This window comes from Mytilus edulis, chromosome 8 (genome assembly GCF_963676685.1).
Source record: "Mytilus edulis chromosome 8, xbMytEdul2.2, whole genome shotgun sequence".
Classification (NCBI taxonomy): Eukaryota; Metazoa; Mollusca; class Bivalvia; order Mytilida; family Mytilidae; genus Mytilus; species Mytilus edulis.
The window spans coordinates 73,451,162-73,467,240 of record NC_092351.1 but is presented as its reverse complement, the minus strand read 5'-3'; the positions used below and the strand labels follow the sequence as shown (position 1 = coordinate 73,467,240).

General features: G+C 32.8%; 2 protein-coding genes across 2 annotated transcripts; both read right to left on the bottom strand.

Moving 5' to 3' along the window:
* Positions 1-1,508: 1,508 nt before the first annotated feature.
* Positions 1,509-2,417, bottom strand: LOC139484335 (uncharacterized). The gene has a single exon (XM_071268072.1). The coding sequence runs from the start codon at positions 2,415-2,417 to the stop codon at positions 1,509-1,511; it is 909 nt and encodes a 302-aa protein (XP_071124173.1).
* Positions 2,418-7,712: 5,295 nt separating this feature from the next.
* LOC139486238 (uncharacterized) lies at positions 7,713-10,883 on the bottom strand. The gene is made up of 3 exons (XM_071271020.1): positions 10,617-10,883; positions 8,881-8,911; positions 7,713-8,552 (listed from the first exon to the last, which is right to left on the bottom strand). The coding sequence occupies exons 1-3, from the start codon at positions 10,881-10,883 to the stop codon at positions 8,269-8,271; spliced, it is 582 nt and encodes a 193-aa protein (XP_071127121.1). The 3' UTR covers positions 7,713-8,268.
* Between the last annotated feature and the right edge of the window lie 5,196 nt (positions 10,884-16,079).

Here is a 16,079-nt window from a genome sequence, read left to right as displayed (position 1 = left end):
TCAACATACAGATTTTTGTTATAGCTAGAAGCCTGTAAAGAAAAAAAACCCCTGAAAACTGCAACATGAATATATTATACGGAGTCGGTGAGATTTTAGATGAGTGTTTGGTTGCAAAATTTCACGTGCTCTTTATTGATTTTGATATGTGAAATTATATAGACAGTGTAAGAAAAACACTTCTTTGTAAAGTAACGGTAAAATAAATAATGATTATGGATGACGGACGTCAAGTGGCATATTAAATGAATAATCAGAACAAAAACATCAAATGTAAATAACGATTTCTATTTGGAAAAGAGAAAATCTATTTTATTCTCTTTTTCGTACTTTACATTGATAAAAAAGTACAAACACTAGTGGGTAATATTGCATGATTGATATGTACAATTTTGTATAGGTTTGGGGCTCAAGCCCCAAAATTTTTAGGATTAGATTTTCTTTTTAAGCCACATCTGACAAAACAATATATATTTCAATCAAAACGTTAATATTTCCGGCTGTATATTTTGGGGCACATGCCCCAAAATAAGTACATGATATAGTTTGTTTTTGGAAAAGAGAAAATCTATTTTATTCTCTTTTTCCCCAGAACTTGAATAATAAATGTACAAACATGTATGTAGTACATAGTTGATGACAAGCTTGTAAATATTTTGGGGCAAAAGCCCCAAAATGAAATGAAGCTTTGCCAATACAGATCTCAAACATTTTGGGGCAAAATCCCCAAACTGAAATGCTTACAGAACTTATTTCAAAATGGTTATAGTTGTGTTCGATAAGAATGTACTGTAAAAACAACACACTTTGCCCGGTTTTGGGGCATATGCCCCAAAATACAGAACAGCGCTTACAAACAATAGAATGTCATCGGATAGGATCTGCAAGAACATATCATAGTATATGCTCTGTATTTTGGTAGATATCCGTAGAATACGTAGTTTAACCAATCTAATTACGTCTATAGTATAACGTTATGTAGAATAAACTTGTGACCTTTTTCAATTGATTTTTATAGTTTGTTCTTATGTTGTACTTCTATACCACTGTCCCAGGTTAGGGGGAGGGTTGGGATCCCACTAACATGTTAAACCCCGCCACATTATGTATGTATGTGCCTGTCCCAAGTCAGGAGCCTGTAATTCAGTGGTTGTCGTTTGTTTATGTGTTAAATATTTGTTGTTTGTTCATTTTTTATACAAATAAGGCCGTTAGTTTTCTCGTTTGAATTGTTTTATATTGTCATATCGGGGCCTTTCATATCTGACTATGCGGTATGGGTTTTGCTCATTGTTGATGGACGTACGGTGTTGTTAATTTCTGTGTAATTTTGGTCTCTTGTGGACGGTTGTCTCATTGGCAATCATACCACATCTTCTTTTTTATATTGTGGACGTATCTTACGTTTTTCTTTGTAATTCAGAAATCCACTATAAACTTTGTTTCATCAGCATCGTAATCGTAACGGTAACTCCGATATAAGGAAGCCTCTGGAGGAAAATTACGAATTAAAAGTTGTATGTTATGTAGTTAAAATTAATGAAAATAATTCTACAGAAATGATAAGTTGTTAAACTCTTTTTGTATGTCATACTGAATTTGTATGTCTTTTTAAGTATGTCACAGATTTCCGGTGAAGGAACTGCACCAATTGCCGTACCTATTACTTGTTTGTAAATTTTCCCATCAAATTCAAATACATTGTTTTCTAAAATAATTCTCAACAAATGTATTAATACATTGACTGGCGGAGCATTGACTTTGAAGTTTGATTTGTCAAAACTGTCATAGGCTCGTTCAACCGCACTCAATAACTCTTCTTGAGGTAGATTAGTAAACATCTGTGTTATATCATATGAAACCAAAAGGCTGTTTGCCATAGGTTTTAATTTCTCAATGATATTAATGAACGATGTAGTATCTTTTATATATGTAGACTGATTTTGAACTATTGGTATAAGAAAATAGTCAACGTAATGACCTATAAGTTCAGTTACAGAACCACACTGTGATATAATTGGTCTGCCAGGTGGAATTATATTTAATTCATTTAATCCATCATGTTGTATTTGTTTAAACGTCTCTGTTTCAAGACGGTGAATTTTTGGGAGAATATAAATTCTCCCTAATCGTGCATCTCTTAATTTTTGACCATTTGTTAAAAATTTAAATGATATTTTGTCGATTATGCCTTGGTCGTATAATGATTTAATATACTCAATGACCTGGATTTTCAGTTCTGCCATGTTAAATGAATCTAATTGGCAGTAATGTTGAGTATTTAGTTGTCTTGTGACTTCTGTTATGTAGTCTAGCCTGTCTAAAATAACACAATTTGAATTTTTATCTGCCTTTTTTATTACTATTGTTTCATCAAATGATAGTGCGAGTGGGGCATTCGTGTACTGGGGACACATTCTTGTTCCAATTTAAATGCAAAATTAGATTTTTAACCCGGATTTCCTGGTCCACAAAACATATAAAATGATAGTGCAAATGGGGCATCCGTGTATTATGGGCATGTTCTTGTTTCGTTTAGACAGATTTATCAAAGTATCGTTTGTAAACTTTTTATTTTTATAGTATTTTGAAATTTTGTAGTGTTGTGACCAGATTTTTTTAACTAATAAAAGGTATCGAACAGATGCATTTAAAGGGACTTTGTACTTTTATTCAAGCAAAATTTAATAATATTTACTAACACTCGTGGTTAGTTGTGGAGCTTGGGCCCCAGAGTGATTTGAATACTTGTATATATCACAAGACATCATTAACTTGAATATTAACAATGAAAGACATTTTGGGGTATGTGCTCCAGAATTATTTTAATATTTATGTATATCACAAGACATTAACAATGAAAGACATTTTGGAACTTGTCCCCCAGAATGATTTGAATATTTGTGTATATCATAAGATATCATTACCTTGAATATTAACAATGAAAGACATTTTGGGGCTTATGCCCCAATTCCTCAAGTTTCAAAGTGTATCTGTCATTTGTTTCAATTTTATTGTAGTCAAACACATAACCATTTTAAAATAAGTTCTGTAGGCATTTCAGTTTGGGGATTTTGCCCCAAAATGTTTGAGATCTGTATTGGCAAAGCTTCATTTCATTTTGGGGCTTTTGCCCCAAAATATTTACAAGCTTGTCATCAACTATGTACTACATACATGTTTGTACATTTATTATTCAAGTTCTGGGGAAAAAGAGAATAAAATAGATTTTCTCTTTTCCAAAAACAAACTATATCATGTACTTATTTTGGGGCATGTGCCCCAAAATATACAGCCGGAAATATTAACGTTTTGATTGAAATATATATTGTTTTGCCAGATGTGGCTTAAAAAGAAAATCTAATCCTAAAAATTTTGGGGCTTGAGCCCCAAACCTATACAAAATTGTACATATCAATCATGCAATATTACCCACTAGTGTTTGTACTTTTTTATCAATGTAAAGTACGAAAAAGAGAATAAAATAGATTTTCTCTTTTCCACATAGAAATCGTTAAATATAATATGAAAATTATAAATAAGAAGATGCGATATGAGTGCTATCGAGACAACTATCAAACACAGGCCCGTAGCCAGGAATTTCCAAGGGGGGGGGAGTTATTTGGACTCATGAACTCGACTTTAACAAGTCACAATTTGGACAGAACATTGACTTTAACAGTGCTTATTTGGTTTCAAGGGGGGTTCGTAGGGGGGGGGGGGGGGTTCGGACGAATCCCCGAACACCCCCTGGCTACGGATATGAAACAAAGTCACAGTGTAAAAGTAAATTTGTCTGCAACACCGTCGCACTGTCTTTGAAAAATTAGCGGGGAAATATAACGTTACGTCCCGAAACGTCTTAGTTTTTGGCGCAATTTGTGAGGCTTACGGAAGGGATTGAGTAAACAATATTATATTACTCGATTTTTCTCAAAAACGAGTATGGTGACAAATATTTTTCAAAACGTTATGACGTTCCATTTTTTTCACAGAATAACATATCTTACTTTGGTCAAATCGACACCGTTAGAAATATTTAAAAAAAATCTAAAATGTGCATTTCAAATGTTCATTTCTTGCCGTTTTTTGGGGTAACCATAACGTTTTTGTCTTTATTTGAGTAAGAATTAATTCTTTAAATGGTAGAGTTAGATTTTTCTAACCATCTTGAACTATTTTGCATCAATTTGAGCCCCATTATATAAGTATATGTTGATTGACAAATCATATTTAATTTTTTTAAATAAAAAAAGTTTGTTTCTTCAAAATTACAAAAATGTTCAATTTTTAGCAGTATTTTTTGCAAAAACGAAATCGACAACAAATATTTTTTTTGGCAAAATGTTATTCTCTGTCAATTGAAGAATGAAATATCTTTACGGGAAAAAATTCTAACCGTAAAAAATAAACTGTTGGATATGCCCTTAAAGGAAGCATGATAACAAATTTCAGGATGCTCTTATTTGCATTGCCTGAGAAAAATGCCACTGAATTTCATGGGATCGACCGAAATACAGACGGACGGACCGAGAAAAAGGTAAATCATTATAGCCCTTCTCTTTCAACACTGGGATATTAGAAAATTACGTGTTCAACTTCTAAACTCAAAATTGACCGTAGATGAGTTTATATCCGTTTATGTCATGTAGGTTAAAAGTTAGTAACCTGTCTCCGGAAAACAATATATCAACTATAATCATTATTTGGTAGGCCATACAAAAGTTTCGTGTACATACGACTCATCAGATCATCAGGTAAAATCAGTTACAGAGTCAAATTAATCAAATGCAAAGTTGAAGAGCATTAATAATCGACAATTTCGAATTTAAACATCTCTGACTTTCAAATTATGGGCATGAACATTCATAAAGAATTAAAAACCGAGAAAAGCCCATCCACACGAAATGCATAACGCGTTATCATCTTTCACAAGGATGTCAATATGTGTGAACACATCAATTTGGGGAAGACCTTGGCTCATAACTGTTTTGTTCATAAACTACATTTGTACATCATACCGCATATTGTATTTTTTTAGATAACTATTAAGATCGACATAAAGCAGGAAAAACAAAGACCAGACGTTGTAATATGTGTAAGGAATATATACACCCCTCACAACAAAAAACCCTTAAAATTCGGATTTTTATATGAAAGATTAAGAATGACTTGAGTGGCTACAGAAAAAGATAACAACGAGACGAGTCTAGAAAAAGTTCAACTTTTATTTTTTGTAAAGCAATAACCAAAAGCCAATATATTGATTAAATACCACAAAATATACAAACGCATAAAAGATAAAACTAGAGGCTCTCAAGAGCCTGTGTCGCTCACCTGTTACTGTATTTACTGATGTCGGCCATCTTGGGTGGAAGGCGGGGTCATTAGACACTTTTTTAAAATAGATACCCTAGTAATGATTGTGTTTGGTTAAATTTGGCCCATAGTTATAGAAAAGAAGATTTTTGTACAAGTTACAAAAATGACGAAAAGTTGTTCAATATTGACTATAAAGGGCAATAACTCCTTAAGGTGTCCTCTAATAATTTTGATCATGTTGACTTATTTGTAGATCTTACTTTGCTGAACATTATTGCTGTTTACAGTTTATCTCTATCTATAATAGTATTCAAGATAATAACCCAAAACTGCAAAATTTCCTTACAATTACCAATTTTAAGGCAGCAACCCAACAACGGGTTGTCAGATTCATCTGAAATTTTGAGAGGGGATAGATTTTATTCTGATGGACATTTAAATCTTGAAAGATTTGCCCTAAATGTCTTAGTTTCAAAGATATAAAGCAAAAACTGCATTTTACCACTATGTTGTAATTTTAGCCATGTCGGCCATTTTTTTTTGAAGGTGGGGTCATCGGACACACTCTTTAAACTATATACCACAATGATAATTGTGGCCAAGTTTGGTTAAATTTGGCCCAGTAGTTTCAGAGAAGAAAATTTTTGTACAAGTTACAAAAAATGACGAAAAATTGTTAAAAATTGACTATAAAGGGCAATAACTCCTTAAGGGATTAACTGACAATTTTGGTCATGTTGACTTATTTGTAGGTCTTACTTTGCTGAACATAATTGCTGTTACAGTTTATCTCTATCTATAATAGTATTCATGGTAATAACCAAAAACGGCAAAATTTCCGTAAAATAACCAATTCAGGGGCAGCAACCCAACAACAGGTTGTCCGATTCGTCTGAAAATTTCAGGGCAGATAGATCTTGACCTGATCAACAATTTTACCCCATGTCAGATTTGCTCTAAATGCTTTGGTTTCAAAGATATAAGCCAACATATACATTTTACCCCTGTGTTCTATTTATAGCCATGGCGGCCATCTTGATTGGATGGCCAGGTCATCGGACACATTTTTTAAACTAGATACCCCAAGGATGATTGTGGCCAAGTTTGGTTAAATTTAGCCCAGTAAATTCAGAGGAGAAGATTTTTGTAAAAGTTTACGGACGACGGACGACGGACGCAGGACGCCGGACGACGGACGACGGACGCCGGACGACGGACGACGGACGCCAAGTGATGAGAAAAGCTCACTTGACCTTTCAGGTCAGGTGAGCTAAAAAAATAAATCAAAAATTATTGCTTCAACTGAACCTTAAAAAAAGCACATATGTTAAAACATCAGACTAATATCTATAACAATAGAAAATAACACAATGACTTCAGGCGACATGCAAAAGTAAGCAGTCGCAATGAATAGTTAATATAGACTATAGACATGTTCTACTTTCTGTCAAAGCGACATCATTTGACACAGAGGAACAGCATAATATTTCTGCATGTTCAATCTTCATTTTGTTTACAGAGTGTGGACTTACAAAGTGGGTTGAACATTCTAAACAGGAGACGCAAACATTATGAACATACTATTGCTCCGTTTGTGATTCAGGTGTAACACCACTAATTCAGGCCCGGCCAGAAAGCACATACCAGAAAGTAGTACATATTTAACACAAAATAGTTCCTACGCATGGACATAACTTTCAATATATTTAGAATATTTTATTAATTTTGGTATCAAATGAAAGCTGCATGACTGGTGATCATTGCAGAACAATTTTTGACTGATAAATTTGAATAATAAAAAAATGGCATGAAATTTAAAAAGGAGGGTACATTTTGCCTTTTTGTCAGATCGGAAGTACCTGTTTTGGTACATCCGAAGTTCCGGGAACCAGTTCTTTCTTATATGCAATGTAAGGTATGTTGATTTTTTCAGTACAGGACACCAGAAGGTGTTGATTTGACATGCAATGATTGTCACTTTATTTGAACTTAAGATAAAGGAGCTGTGACCACTCGAAATTGAGAAATTTAACATAGAAAGCAATGGGGCGATTAATTAGTGGTGTACTTCCTTAACGTAATAGATACACATGCTTATGTTATTAACGGTCGTTCCATCACACTCGGCCCCTATCAGAGATATAAGAATGTTTACCCAAATCAGTGTAAGGTAAGGTAAGGTAATGAACAAGTCAATATGTACAAGACAAGGCCAGGTTAATAACAGTGTGAGACAAGGTCATGTTATTTATAGGTCAGGTTATGAACAGGTCAGGTTATCAACAGTGTAAGACAATGTCAGGTTATTAACAGTGTAAGGCAAGGTCAGGTTATTAACAGGCCCATGTGTAAGACAAGGTATAATCCTGGTACTTTTGATAACTATTAACAGGCCCATGTGTAAGGCAAGGTCAGGTAATTAACAGGTCAGGTTATTAACAGGTCAGGTTATTAACTGGTCAGGTTATTAACAGGTCCATGGGTGTAATGCATTTCATGTCAAAGGAATATTTTTATCAGATTAGAACAGAATATTCATTGCATAAGTAACGTCAAGTTTTCAGTCGATGATTTTAATGATATATCATGGGAGCGAAATATGTATGTCTATGGACTGAAATATCGACAACTAGTGAATTAAACTTTACTTTGAGGAAACGAGCAAATATTTTATGTGATTGAGATAACATGCGATTTTAATTGTGCACTCAAAGCTTTGTATAGCGGTATATCTAAAATAAGATTTATAAAGCGTGTCTTATCAGACTAAATATATACATATGCTTTTTTTTGTAAAGAAAAACAGACATTCAACATATAAAGATGACAAAATGACAAAACATTAGTTGAAGCAGTGCAAAATTTTCAGTTAAGATAGAATATTGGTGGAAAGTTTCCATTTGATTAGTCTTCATTGGTATTCATTATCTTTGTGGTAAATCAATTCTAAAATCTCACTCCTCTCAATGAACCCATTTTTCCAATTCTGTGCAGAGCTTTGATTAACAAAAGCAGTGTTGGTGTTGGTTGCTGCTTCTTACTCCAGATCTGCAGAATCTCATTAGTCTGTTCTAGCAGTTTGGTTTTATGTTTATACTGTATTTGTTGAATAGCAGTTGAATCTAGATCCAGCTCGATGGCAAGTTGCATAGAACTATTTCCAATATGGTTCGATAAATCAAAAAGTAATTTGTCTGATGGAGGGTTGTTCAAAGTATCTTCTGGGATACCTAAACAATAAAACGAGGTTATTAAGTTCTCTTGATATTTTTGAAGTTGATCAAACTAAAGCAGAATAGTTTGTTCAGTTTAAAAATGTATTAACAGCTAAAGGCTTTGTAGTTTTAAAGAGACATGCATGTTGTTTTAATTATATACACTACGCTATGATGTGTTCTTTACCTCTTTCCTTCTTTTCTTACGGTTTCCCTTTATGGACTTTGGACTTGTACCGAAATTGATCTTACGAGTTGATGTTAGTTTTCAATCAGAGACTTAAAAAAAGGACCCCATCTGTATGTATGAAAATACAGATTAAAATAAATGAACATATATTACCTGATACATCTGGTTTGACATCTCTAAGTACCTGAAGTAAAACGACATTAATTTAAAACATCATCGAGGATACCTAACTTCTAATTTAGTTCGCAAGATACTAGAATCAAAACATTTAGAAGACTTTAAAGAGTAAAAACAACTGATTTTCAAGAACTCGTGCTAAAACTGGCTAAGGCAACTAATAACAGGGAGTACAACAAAGATTAATGTTTGAAATTAATGATTAACCCCGTTTATTGGAACTTATTTTATGTCAGTGTGTTGGCATATAGGCCAGCATATACAGTTGGTGCATTCAAGGCGTTGTTCGGGATTTACATTTATCAAGAACGCTTCAATCATTCCATAAACATATAGTTAATTTTGTCAATACAACGGAATTATAAACAACCGTCATACAAATGAGAGGTTTAGCTAGCTATAATACCAGGTTTAACTCAATATTTTCTTCCGAACATTCATGTACCAACATGACCAAGTCAGGAATAAAGCATTTGTTTTTACTTGTTCCGTGGATTGAGAGCGTTTGATTTTGTCAGTTTTTATCATACCACTGCTGGTGGACGTTTCGTTCTCGCGGATATCACCTCCCAATTAGTCAGCACTTCGGTGTTGACATGAATATCAATTATATGGTAATTTTTATAAATTTCCTGTTACAAAACTTTGATTTTTTCGAAAAACTAAGGATTTTCTTATCCCAATGATAGAATGGCTTAGCCGTATTTGGCATAACTTTTAGGAATTTTTGGTCCTCAATGCTCTTCAGCATTGTACTTGTTTTGCTGTATAACTATTCTTGTATAACCGTCACTGATGAGTCTTATGTAGAATAAACGTGCGTCTTGCGTATTATATTATAATCCTGGTAGCTTTGATAAGTAATTATGAAGTTTTTCCTTTTTGTATTTACCGTGGCGTTCGTTTTTTTTGGTATACATTTATTTTGTAGTGTTATTATTTTTTATAACCTACAAAAAATCACCAAAGATACTTATGACAAGTATTTGATACGCCAGACAAGTTTATAAAAAGACTGAAGATTCCAAGATAAACAAAAATTCAAGGCATTTAAAACCGACAATTTCAGGGCCATTATTTAAAGGAAAAAGATTAGTAGACAAACAATAAAACATGTAAAACACAGAAAACTAAAATGTGAAAAATACTAACACAATTAAAAACATATGTGACCACAGGTGCTCCTGATATATATATATATATGCAGATTCGTGTCCAACTAGCAGTTAGAGACTTATTTACCCCATTGTTTTAAACCCCATTTAACCGCATAAATCACTGAGCAGTCAACATGTCATATTGCTGAAATTACAACATGTAAGACGGCTTGTGAGATAATTCTGAATATTCTACGAAAAATCTTCCGTATTGAACTTTGCCACTTGTTTGATACCACTGATGTTATCACATGCAGTACATTAGTCAGGACTATCGTGTTGACATGAATTATCATTGATTTATGGTCAATTAGTAAATAACTGTTTACAAAATATTGAATTTTCGAAATACTAAGGATTCTCTTCCCTATAAAAACAGCTGTATTGGGGAAAACCTTTCAGAATTGTGTGCCCTGAATGCACTCCAACTATTATAACTGATACTCTTTTATTTTTTAAGTCATGTTTAGCTTTCAACTTTTTAAATTTTTTTACGAGAGTTATATCACAGATTAAGTTTTCATCAAAATAAGGAAATACATGAAACATTCTTACCTTACAAAGCAGATGCTGACTAAGCTCTAGTTTCTCCAAGACGCGAACAAGCATGCGAAAAGTAAAGTTCCTACTTTTTTCCCTGCAGGACCGGATGGCTACGAATTTAAGATCATCTGGAATTTGAAACTGGAATTGGTATTCGAAGTTTTCCCATTCGTGAACACTTAGACCTAATTCAATTGCAAGTTCACGACACTTCCCCGGAGAGAACTCTCCAACCAGTCTTCGCAAGTGTTTGTCCGACGGACTTCGTTCTAGTGCCATTTTTCCAAGTCCTAAATTGTTAAATTTGCTAATAAGTTAAACATTTTAGCATACACACACACACACCACATAAAAAAATAGTAAAATAAGTAAAAAGTTCCATTCTATCGATTTCGTACTTCCATTGGGACTCCTTAGGATAACCGATGTAGTGTCACTATAGGCGACGTCGTTAAGGAGGTTTGTGACGTTTCTGCATGGTTCGTTATTAAAAATTCTCTGGATTTAATTTCGGTCGGAACGTTGTTATGAAATAACGTTCCATCTCTTTTCTATATGCTTCACACCTTGTAACATCAAAGCTTGTTAATAGTGTTTCTTCCGGAACTATGACAGGAATGTGATTTAAACATTCCATATCATCTTTGATATAACTTGGAATTGACGGACATAGATGTTTGATAACAAGGTCGATAAAATGACTTAGTCTTTGAGTTAGTGATTCCGATCCGGCTATAATTGGTCTTAGTTCCGGAAGAAACACTATTAACAAGCTTTGATGTTACAAGTCTATACACAAATATCCCCCATGATCTAGGTCTTACAGCCGTAAAATAATGATTCGAAGAAAAACGGGATGAAATTGACAGTAGATTTGAAAAAAACTTCATACTAGAGGCTATCAAAATAGTTCTGGAAGAAAATACATTTTGTTTCGACGGAAAAAAATGTAGACAAATCAAAGGTACAGCCATGGGAACTAAAGTTGCCCCCACATACGCTAATTTAGTGATGGGATACTTAGAGCAACTGATGTATCGACAAATATCTGTCCAATTCGATCAAAATTTCAGTGATTATGTCATTCAGTTTTGGAAAAGATATTTAGATGAATGCATAATATTTTTGAGCAGATCAGAAAAAGATTTATATAAATTTAAAGATCTAATCAACCCCTAACATCCGTCGATTAAATTCACCATGGAACCATTGACACACAAATACCATTTTTGGATATTCTCATCTTAAAATCAGGTAGACAAATAACAACGGATATTTATTATAAATCCACAGACACCCACCAATACGTAAATTTTCATTCGTGTCATCCGTCCCATACAAAACGAAATATACCTTACTGTATGGCCATGCAGATTTGTGCTATAGTATCAGACAATAACATTCGAGAATTACGTTTGAAGGAATTAAAAGGCTTTCTGATACAGCAGTTATACCCAGAGGGTCTAATCGAAAGTGGAATTAGAAAATCTAATCTGCTGACACTTCAAGAATTACGAACCACAAGTGAAAGACACGGATGAAAACTTAAAGAAAATACCATTTGCTAGTACACATGACCCGTATTTACCAAACGTTTTTAATACAATTAAATCAAACCTTCCGATCTTTATGAAGGTGAAACTATGAAAAATTGATACTGGTAAGAAAACTTAATCTACAGCCGAAGACAACCTAATAACTTAAAGAAACACTTAACCAGAGCTCGGTTCGAACCGAAGTTAGTGACTTCAAATAAAGTCTTGCGGAGATTCAAGATACGGTGTTTGCGGTCAAAATATAAAATATTTAGAAATGGGTAAAATGAAATCGTTTAAAGATGGCAAACAATTTCATGTGAACGCCATATGACTTGTTAGACAACAAATCTTATTTACTGCGTCACATGTCCTGGTTGTCACGAAAATTACATTGGACAGACCGGGAATAGCCTCTATGGGGTGCAAGTCCACAAAGAACAAATAAAACACCCACAATACAGAAATTCGTCAATTAGTGCCCATCTTGACACTTGTGTTAAAAAGCATTTTCAAATAATGCCTATTTTAAAATGTAGACGGGATGAAGCATATTATTTCATAACAACGTTCCGATCGAAATTAAATCCAGAGAATTTTTAATAACGAACAATGCCGGAATGTCACAAACCTCCTTAACGACGTCGTCTATAGCGACACTACATCAGTTATCATGAAGAGTCCCAAATGGAAGGACGAAATCGATAGAATGGAACTGTTAACTTTTTACTTATTATTCTATTTTATTTAATGAATATATATATCTGCACAATCCATGTGAAAATAATTTTTTACGCCATATATATTATAATATACGTATGTAGTAATGTTTGAAATAAAATGAAAGATCAAATTCTGTGAAAGGATAAACATGATAAAATTGCAGATTAGATTCCATTATAATGACGTCGTTATACACAAAACCAGCTAAAATATTCATTAAATAAATAATAAATGAATTTCAGCTTTCTGAATTTATAAATTGATTAAAAACTAAAACATGTAAAAAAAAAAGCAAACAAGTTTTGTTTCTGTAAGCATTTTCTATAACTCTTTTTGGGTTTGCTATTTATTTTATCAACATTCTGAAACAATAAAATGCTCTAAATACATAAAAAAAAAAACAACATCGCTTTCTCGCTCAGGGCTTACTTAATGCATGGAGTACTCTATGAGTTGATTTAAGCTATTAATTAAATTGAAATAAATATTCAGCGAACTTTTGCATATTTTTACCATTATTCTGTGCTATTTTATTTATATTCGGTTCATACCTAGTATTAAGATACAGATGTCATATCTTCTGTAATACTTTATAGTAATTGCAGTCACTGTCTACCATTTGAACCTTTGCAAAACAGTTTTTACCACTTAACTTGTGTTTAAACAGTCATCTCTCCTATTTTTTTTTTAATCAATCAAAGTTTTATTGCACTTTTGCTGTTAACAATTTACTCAATCTACAGCTTCAAAAAAGTATCCCATAAATTAGGTATTGAATATTTAGGGGAAAATTATATCTATAAAGTACGTTGTATTTATTACATACATTATAGCAGTTCTACAGAGTACAATTTCATACCGGAATACGGTACGTTTCTTAACCTAAACTGTATTTGATTTATTTATATGAACCGTGAAATTGATGATGATCTTTGATACTGATAGCATGACTTTTCAGCCGACAGTAGAATTTTGAAATTGTTTGTTAATTTTCTCCGTCGAATTGTGAAAAGGAGTCTTAAATGATTAGGTAAGGCAGTTGTGTTTTTCACACGTTATATGAACAACATAATTTTTTTCAGTAAATGGTATTTTTTTTGCGATCAAACCAAAATCAAAAAATGATCGAAAGTACACGTGGTCTAATTAACGATACATGAATGCAGTATCCAAGCATTGTATTGTGTAAACTAATAACAATACTAAGTCAGTGTAGCTATAATAGATATAATGAACTATATATAATCATGACAAAAGAGTAAAATAGCGAATTTCATTTGATGCATATCACCTGACCAGACACATGTGCAGTCATGAATTAACGAGGTCACAGCTTGAACATGCTTCACAATTATAGAAATTCGAAATATTCTAAAGTTTTAAGTATGATTCTATTATTTTTTTTCTTCTAATTTTATTTATGTTAATTATGTCCCTGATTTCATTTTGGAATATTATAAAGATATCATTGACCTTGTTCTTCTTGTCAGACATGTAATATGCTTTATAGATTGAAAAGTTAATTATAGTTAATAGATAGTTCATATCAAAATAAGCTTCATCTTCAATTTTATAGCCAGTTACTAAACATTCAAGACTGAATATATGCTTATCAACTTTTATTAATGTTAATAGCTCTAAAATCTCTAAAATTTTAGGACCGGGATGGGGTTAGGGGTTGGGAATGGAGATTGGGGTATACTTAAGTTGCAAGCTAGAAAATGTCACACGTGTTTTAGCCTGTCTCAAGTCATGCATTTAAGAAAAGAAAATCTTTAATTAACGTTTTTGTGTGGTAAAGAATATGGTGTCGATGTTAAAACTGTAAGAGTCGTGGTAGAATTTATTCAGAACATGCAGACTCGATTAAAAGCTTTTAGGTGTCAGACCACCAATTACTCCCTCCAATTTAGAACGTATGTAAAAGTAGCCCTACTCTGACACAAAATAGTGCTTTTGATGTCCTTGTTTACTTAAACTAACCAACAAATTTGCGGAAATGAAACTTTTGGTGAAAGAGAAATATATCTAGATCATTTTGAGCCAAAATTTACTTATCTATGAGTTTGCATTAAAAATTGAGGATTAATGCGCTCCATAGTATACTAATTTTAGATTTCCAGAAAACCAGTTTTTTTTTTTTGGAGTACCTCTGTTTGATGGTCAGTTATTTTGTTAGAAGGCTTTAAAGGTATGGTGAAAATTGGCATGTAGAAAGCTGATACATGTACGATTCAGGATATACCTGGTTTCTATGAAGTTAAACTTAAGGTAAAATATTTAGAAAGCTGTGAAAATTGCAAAATTTGGTTGAACAGATAGGGATTTTTAATTGGTGGTCTGACACCTTTAAGAGAAATGCGGTGAAACCCAAAATTCAGAAAACAATTGATTTTTTGGTCTTAACTGATCATTTGAAATAAAAGTAGCCACATTTTAATCTTTTTTTGAGCAAAAAGTCACATATTAGAAATTTAGAGCCTTAAACCTGAATGTGTGCTATTTTTAGCTTTTCCCACCCTGACAATAGGCTTTCATATAAAAAATGTTATAAATTGTTATAAATGCACAGTAAATTGTTTCTGTGGTGTTAAACATTTAAACATAGGTTGATTACTACCCCAAAAAAATTGTTGTCATGAAGATTTGATAAATTATTTGATTTTTACCCCTTATATCATTGCGGAAAACCATGTATACGGCAGTTAACATAGCCTGATATAAACACTGCATAAATTCACAAAAATCTCATTTATTATCCCAAATGAAAGTTTTATACCTTAAATTTTATTTACTGATAGTAAATAAAACAGTTAAATGACCATGACTGCACTTTTGATCAGTTAATAGTCCCATTAGTGACACCAGGTGTAAAAAAAGCGGGGTCAATATTCCTTAACTCTTCAATACCTTGGATTTTTTTTTATTAAACTCATTGTAAAAATTGTGGAAAGTCTTTAAAGCAGTAGAACTAACAAGGAAAAATCAACAAAACCTGATCTTGATATTGAAAGTTTATGTTCCTCTAGTCCAAAATGAGATTTTCAAGTATTTTCTATCAAAGGCTTACATTACAGTCAGTTTAAATTGAGCTGTGAAATTTGTAATATGAGTCGCATTATGCTCAGAAAGGATGTTTTTAACTTCAAATTGACTAAGGATTAAGAATAAACAAAACAAAAGATTTCTGATCAACTTTTTTTGCTCTTTAGGTGTC

What these genes read in the sequence shown, in the direction of transcription:
- LOC139484335 (XM_071268072.1), bottom strand. Translation starts at nt 2,417, where the DNA reads ATGTGTCCCCAGTACACGAATGCCCCACTCGCACTATCATTTGATGAA.
- LOC139486238 (XM_071271020.1), bottom strand. Translation starts at nt 10,883, where the DNA reads ATGGCACTAGAACGAAGTCCGTCGGACAAACACTTGCGAAGACTGGTT. An exon ending in GTCAGCATCTGCTTTGTAAG is followed by an intron (nt 8,912 to 10,616) that starts GTAAGAATGTTT and finishes GTTTTACTTCAG; the next exon opens with GTACTTAGAGATGTCAAACC. An exon ending in TGTCAAACCAGATGTATCAG is followed by an intron (nt 8,553 to 8,880) that starts GTAATATATGTT and finishes TTTATTGTTTAG; the next exon opens with GTATCCCAGAAGATACTTTG.